General features: G+C 41.6%; 1 protein-coding gene across 1 annotated transcript; it reads left to right on the top strand.

Annotated features, from left to right (window-relative positions):
• The first annotated feature begins 1,619 nt into the window (after positions 1-1,619).
• On the top strand, positions 1,620-5,919 carry SYPL1 (synaptophysin-like 1). The gene is made up of 5 exons (XM_010194643.1): positions 1,620-1,708; positions 2,372-2,490; positions 3,674-3,878; positions 4,727-4,915; positions 5,788-5,919. The coding sequence occupies exons 1-5, from the start codon at positions 1,640-1,642 to the stop codon at positions 5,917-5,919; spliced, it is 714 nt and encodes a 237-aa protein (XP_010192945.1). The 5' UTR covers positions 1,620-1,639.
• Positions 5,920-7,602: the final 1,683 nt, after the last annotated feature.

Genomic DNA, 7,602 nt, shown 5'->3' with positions numbered 1-7,602 from the left:
GTGCCCATGTGGAAGAGCAGCAGTGATTAATACTTTGAAGCTTGTCTTTCCACAACATCCTGGATCCAAGTCTCTGGTGAGCAGCAAACCTCTCTAGACAGCAGATCAGGTCAGCAGCAGGGGCGTCCAGCCCAGGCGGGAAGAAGTTTCCCCTCTGTTGTCAGTCACCTTTTCCTCCTGGTGCTCCTGGGTAGCTCAGGCTCAGCTGGCACAGAGGCTTCACTAGAGAAAGTGCTCAACCCATGTCTGCTGCCAGGGTATTGACTCTGTTCTGTAGCTGCAGATCTGCAGCTGCCACCATCGTCCTAGTACCAGGAGTTACAAGCTTCCAGCCTTCACCATCACAGGACTCTATTTCCTAACCCAGTGAGCACAGGCTACACCTGCCCCTCCTATAGAAATGCAGTGGATTCATCTTCCTGAAGCTGCAGGGTCTTGGAGAAGATCCAGTTGATCCCTTTCTCACCATCTCTGATGCTGCATAGGCTCTTGACCTCCTCCCACAGCTCCTGGTGGTGTCCACCTTCTCCTCAAACTGCTGCACCCACTAACCTTACCCAGGAGCTACACTCCAAGCCAGCTCTTCCACTAGCATCTCCTCAGCACCTGCTGCAAGGCTGTCTGGCAGCCACAGCAGGGCTCAACTGGGACAAAGCCTCCCAGGACCCTTTGGCCAGAAGCACCTCACAGAGCTTGCTAGAAGATGCTACATCAGTTAGAGCCTGCTAGAAGCAGCCACAGCCTCCTGTAGCTATCCCTTGCCAAGAGCAGCACCAGACACCCTGATGTTCCTCAGAGGGCTTCCAGGAGTCCCCCAGCAATCCCAGAAGCAGCTTCTAGAAGATCTTGAAGCAGAGCCAAGGAACTGCTGCAGCGAGCGCTGTGTCTGTCAGCCACTTTCGCTAGCTGTGCTCTCCAGTCAGGGAGGAGGGCAGAGGGCAACCCTGCTTGCAGGCCTCAAATCTTCTTCAGCATGAGTGTTAGCTCTCTGGTTTCACCAAAGATTAACAAATCAATAATATATTCACAAAAAAGTTTTAAAGCTTAAAAAATCAAATGTGTCTGATGAGATTTTAGCGAACTTCTACTGCACAAGCATTGTCAAGAGTCTCTGCCTTCTTTGCTGATAATAAAATCACTAGGCTCAAACCCAAGGTATGGCACTGCTCATCCTCCAAAGCATGTTGTCCTCTGCCTGCTACCTGCCATCCCTCCCTGAGCAAGGCTCAGCTATGAGGACACATAGCCCAGACACCACAGCACACATGGCCATCACTGCAGCAGCCCCTTCTAGCTTCATCTGATTACTGCCCCTTCCACATCCTGGGGAGGGACAGATGGACATCACTGCTGCCTCACGCCACAAAATGGCCAAGACTGTTCCTTCCTGTGGCAGTTGCTTTGTCACTTCCACAGACAAGGTCCTCCATGGCAGTAGCACCCACCCCACACAGCTGAGCTGCCCCCTCCCACTGGGGGCCTAGTCTCCTCTGGCCTCTGATTTGAGCTGAAGAGACCCAGTGTGAGGTAAGGGGGTGTGGCAGGGAGGAGCCCATGGGCTAGCCCTATAAAGAAGTGTGGGGGGCAGTGGTGGTAGTAGTCTGTGTGGTTTTTGTAGGCTGTTTTGGTGTGTCTCAGGATGGCTAGCTTCAGAGTAGACTTTGGCTTGCTCCTGGAGCCCCTGGGCTTTATTAAAGTCCTTGAATGGGTAAGTGAGGCTGGCTAGGCCATGTTCCCTTTCCCTAGGCTTGGTTTTGTTCCTGTGGGATGGCTGGGCAGGCCTGAGGAGCTGTGTGCTAACGGGCTGCCTGCCTCCCTCATGTCTCTGGTGGTAGGCTCAACACAGAGCTGCTCTTCAGCCAGGCCCCTGGTTGGGAGGGGAGAAAACAGTTCTGCAGATACATAAAAATGTATGTGTTAATTCCAAGTTTGTTGTAGTAATGTGTGTTGTGTATGCAGGTTGTTGGGGGTTTAGGGTTTGGTGAGTGAACAAAGGGAAAATAAGAGTTACTTAAGGAGTCAAGCTGACTTGCAATGCTGTGATCTACAGCTGTGGATGTCTGAGACTCCTAAAAACACCTCCCTTGCCAACTGCAAAGAGGTAGTGTGCTGGCTTTTAGCATTCAAGAAACCAAAAAGCTTTTGCTGTAGAGCTAAGAAAAACACAAAGAATTTCCAAATGGGCTTTTGTTAGTGGTGTTGCTCATGTTTTTGGATTACAGAAGCTTAACATTGGTATTGCCTCTTGACATCACTTCATGTTTTACTATTGCTACCAGTGTGCCTGTTTTTTGCCTTCATTAGCCGTTTCAGCTACATGTTAAGTTTATTTCCTTTGAGCTCTAATATCTCTATATATCAATTCCTATAGATTTTTTCCATCTTTGTCTTTGCCACATGTGGAGGCTTTCAAGGTGAAACTACCCTTGTAGTTTCCTGCAAAGGTGTGGTAAACAAAACAGTTACAGCTGCTTTTGCTTATCCATTCAGGTGAGTATTAGCTCTTCAGTAATCTTTAATTACTACTTTTTTTCCATCTGTCTCCCTATGAATGTGTACTTACTGTATTTATCTAAATAAACATGTAAAACCTCTGGTTTGCTCCTTAGTAGTTAATTAAATAAATTAATATTTAGTTGTAATTGTTCAAGGCATTGAGGTTGTCAGTGTCCTATAGAAAGAAGTAGGTAGAAACTGCAAAAGGCTGTATTACTGCTTTGTATCACTTTATCTCAAGTGCTATTCTAGCAGTGCATTAATATTGTAGAAGGTAATTAATAACCAAAACAATACAAGTAATTTTAACAACTTATTTCTTCATCAATTTGTAGTTGCTTTGGAGGTCCAGAAAAGATTATTCTGGATATACCATTATTGTAATATTTTTGTTTAAAGACTGAATGGAAAAATACTTACTTTTCTGTTTATTCTACTATTATATTGGTGAAGGTGTTGGGTGCATAAAATCTAAATGCTCCCCTGTCATTGTAGTGCTCTTGTAGAGGCAAGCTCCCTTCCCGGACAGCAAGGAGGAAGGCTTCCTCTTTGTTCTCACAGCTGCGCAGTTACAGCAAGAGTTTGCTGTTCCATATGTGCTCAATAAACATGGCTGCAAGTATAGAAATTGATTCAGAGGGCAGCTACTATAAGCTACTACAGAAATGTAGAATTTAGTCACAACACCCAGCATTGTAACAGTGCTTGGAGGGGAAGTGGGAATCTGAAATGCTTCTGTGCTGGTCACTGAGCAGTGACTGCTGGTCATGCGGGTTTCATTGAACTTCCTATGCTTGAAGGTTCAGTGCTTGCATTGTCTGGTAGCTCTAATGCAACTCAGTGCCTTTTAAGTCCTGATCCCCTCATTTAGCTGCCAGTCTCCAAAATAATGTTAAGTCTGCTTCCAAATCAGGGTTTGTTTCTTCAGTTACTCTAAACATAAGATTAAGATTCTTCTCCTGAAGTTGCTATTCCCCCTCTATGTAGGATAGGGAACAATCTTCATATATCTTGACAAATCTTTGTTTTGTATAACTGATACATAATATAAATATAAACTGTCTTTTAGAGTAAAGTCACAACCAGAATGCTGAGGCACTGTTATTGTGAAGCACGACTGTATGAAGTTTCCACTGTACAGCAAAGTCTAACTACATGAAGGATATAATCTTTGCAGGTTGAATACTGTCTTATTTAGAGCACCAGACCCAAAACGCTGTGGTGGTACTTGGACTGATGTCTACCTCGTGGGCAACTTCTCCTCTTCTGCACAGTTCTTTGTTACACTTGCAGTGTTGGTATTCCTCTACTGCACTGCTGCCCTTGTGGTATATATTGGATATAAGCATGTGTATCAGCAAAATAGCAAGTTTCCACTAACTGTAAGTAATACTTAGATAGTGTAATGTTTTGCCTTTGAACCCACAGAGATGAGAAATACTGCTAATATAAGCATATCTGAATAACTTACAAATATTCTATAGTTCCAAAAGTTAGATGAAGCATAAACACAAGTATCTCAGACTAGTCACTACAGCACTTAAGCAGAAAAGGAGCCCTGAAGTCCTTGAACAGCCATGGCATCATACCTTATGCAGTTACTGAAGCAGAGTGAAATGAAGTTTTACCTTCTCAGGGAGACAGTGTCTTCACCACAGCTTTTTTTAATAATGTATTTGAATACAGTTGTCCCACAGGTGGAACCTCCTCTGTCTCTGGGAATCTTCTGTGTGTAGAGCATGTGCTGTGCAGATGCAGTTAGTAGAGGGAAGTGGTTATGTTGTGAATTTTAGTCATTTTAAATACCAAAGCCCTGATCCTCAGAATGAGACATTCCAGAGCATGCCAGAAACAGACCTAGCAACCTTTCAAGCTAGATTTTAGTGTATCAGCCATCCAGGCTTAAATCCTCTGTACTCTTTCTCCCCTGTTGCTGCCACTTTACTAAAATTTGACTTAGTTTTATAAGTGCTATGCATCTGATTTTTAGAAACTAATTTAAAGGGTAGGATTTCTTATGCTTGATAGATGCAACAGGCGTACACAGTTTTGTTATCAACATGGATTGTAACTTGTGTTGTAATTAGAACACTGTTAATGACTAAATTTTTTGTGATCATTAGCACTGATGCAGTTATTTTGGTGATATAATTGATGTTGTCTCTGCCTTGCTCTTGTGTACATTCATGCAAATTGTTTTAACCTAATAATGACTACTACTCTGTTGTAGGACTTGGCTATCACTGCCATAATAGCCTTTTTGTGGCTGGTCGGTTCTTTTGTTTGGGCAAAGGCACTTGCTGAGATCAAAATGTCCACGGGGGCTGGCATTATTCGAGGAATTAAATCTTGCAAAGCACGAGGAACAATTTGTCGTTTTGCTTCTGTGACCAGCATGGGAACTCTGAATGCATCTGTGGTATGTATGTCTTCTGCTATATGGGTGTAGTAAATGTTAGAAAATAGCCAATGGCACCTGGGGAGCCCTATTCTACTGACTAGATGTGGTGCTTTGTGTTAAGATAGCTTTATGGGTGTTATTCAGTTATTATTAATACTGTGGTAAAACACTATTTTTTTTTCTTTAAAAGGAAACTTCTTTCTTCAAAGAAATTAAGAGAAACAACTTGTAGAATCTGTCTCTAAAGCTGTTAGATGCAGGATTTCCAGACATATTTGAGTGTCTATGCTATTTCTGTCTGTAGCCAAGAGCACCTTAAAAATATGTTACTGAGCCACCCAAGGGGTTCATTGACAGATATAAGTAAGGAGGAAACACTGCTTCCTGCTCTGCTTTTTGGTGTTGAACCTAGCTCTTTAATAAACTGTGAGCATTTTTACATGTCAAATAGGTATTCTTTGTAATACAATGATATAAAGCTCATGTTCATAGAAAGAATGCTTCACCACAGCAGGGCAAATGAGGCTTATTGTATGATCTTGTAGTGAATCCTGCTTTCCAAAACTCTGGTTGTTATCCATTGGCCCAGTAATAATTATGTGCTCTAGATGTGTATGTGCAGAGGAGCTGAGTGACTGAAAAGAATTTGTTTAATTCCATGCAAAGAGGAAAATAAACTGACTATCTGATTCCAAAGCCTGTTAAATAGCCTGTAATACTAATGCCTGTGGAAATATCTTGCCCAGGTCAAAAGGGTGCCAAAGATAGTGGTTTTTTTCTGGCTTGCCTTCAAATCTTATTCTGGTTTTGAGGATTTTTTGGCTGTGGGGTTTGGGTTTTTTGTTTAATAAACACCATACTTTAATCTCGCCTTTTTTCTTAACCTACAGGTGTTTGGCATGCTTAATATGGTTTTATGGGGAGGAAATATTTGGTTTGTATACAAGGACACCAACCTGCACAACCAATTAAGCAGAATTCCTCAAAGTTCAGGAGTATATTCAGCTCAAAGAGGAATATAAAAATAAGGTGATACTTTGAGGGGCTTCCACTTCTACAGCACACTGCCAAGAGCATGGAGCCATTAGGATTTATTTCAATAATAACTGATAGTATTTCATACAAACTTCTGTTTTGTACTATGGTTTGACATAAGGTCTTGGATACTCCAATTGAAGCGTTTCATTATCTTGAAATATACTATGTCTTTCAAAGTTGTGCAGCTTTTAATTACAATTTTTGAAGAGCAAAATGTTGAAGTTATCTGGATGCTGACCCTTTCAGGCTCTTAAATGAGCCTCATAGGATGGATAGGTAAGAAGCAACTGCACTTGGATTATTACTGCAACTTCTATATTTCTAACAATTCTTGGCTGAAAAATGAAGCATAAATGCAACCAGAGCATGTGAAAATGCAGTTCAGCTTCTTCCTATCACTGATACCTTGCAAAAGCTACCTGAGGAAATCTCTTAGCTGTCTGAGTTGCAGTCATCACATGTTGGTTTCCAGATAGTCCATTCAGATGACTCTATCAAATCTGCTGACAGGCAAACCTGGAAGGACATTACTTCTGTGTTTGATATGTTGTTACTGTTTAATGGCTCAGGACAATATCTAAACACAAGATATTCCCTACAGAAATCATTTAATGAAGATGAGAGACTGTATGCATGTGCAATAAATGATTTAAATGCTCAAAAGAAAAAAATTGAAGTATGGCCTGAAACTCCTACAAAAACCGTAAAAATCAAAGCTAATATATTCTGTTAGTGTCTGGGCGTCTATGAATTGATCTTGAGGTGCATGAACAATGCTTGTGCATGTGGAAGGACATAACTGGAGATGTCTGAATATGACTAAGTCTTTATTGATGTTGTTCAGCGTATTCATTGAGAGCAATATTTGGTTGTTCTCATGAGGTCCTCTTTATTAAGACATCTGACTCTGTGAATTGCCCAGAAAGAATGTTTGTTTTGACAAATGTAATAAGCTGTTGTTCAGTTTGATTTCTTTAAACTGTTTGTGATGAAAATAGACATAACAGTGTATATATAACAAATCCTAATTGTTCAGTGTGCCAGAGCTACTGACTTTCTGATAGTAAGCTTCCAGTCCAAAGAGTATAATAAAATAAGTATGCCTGATGCTGAAAGAATGTGCCTTGAGTCTTTACCGCTGTAACAGCAATGCATATGTATTGGCTTTGTAGCTTCTGGGACATAGCTTTAGCTACTGCTGACCTTGCTAGCTGAATGAGTTATTTGAAAAGGGTTTTCACACTAATGCCTTGGGTTTTTTATAGAGAGACTGTATCACTTCTGCAGACTAAAGCTGCCTGGTGCTGCCCGGCACTTCTGTCAGTCCAAAGTGAGGCCTTTTTTTTTCCTGGTAACTGTCCAAAATGTCATTTGAATGTCCTTTTGGAAGAGGTAAGAAGTGCAATGTTCAGGTGCCCTTTTTGAAAAGCACACTTTTCTGTTTATTCCCTGTTCCTGAATAAGGGATTTGAAAGTGATAAGCTGCTACTGTTTCCTGTTTAACAATACAGAGAAAAGCAATACTCAATTCTCTTGCATAAAAGTCTGGCCCTCAAAATTGTAATGTAGACATCTTAGGATCTGCCATCTGTGTCCTGGCCCTTCTGCAACCCAAGAGGCAATTTTTGGCAAAAGACAACTGGTGCATAGGCCTTAAGAAGGATGAT

The sequence above is a fragment of the Mesitornis unicolor genome, unplaced genomic scaffold (assembly GCF_000695765.1).
Source record: "Mesitornis unicolor isolate BGI_N332 unplaced genomic scaffold, ASM69576v1 scaffold871, whole genome shotgun sequence".
NCBI classification, from domain to species: Eukaryota; Metazoa; Chordata; class Aves; order Mesitornithiformes; family Mesitornithidae; genus Mesitornis; species Mesitornis unicolor.
This window is presented reverse-complemented; position numbering and strand designations above follow the sequence as displayed.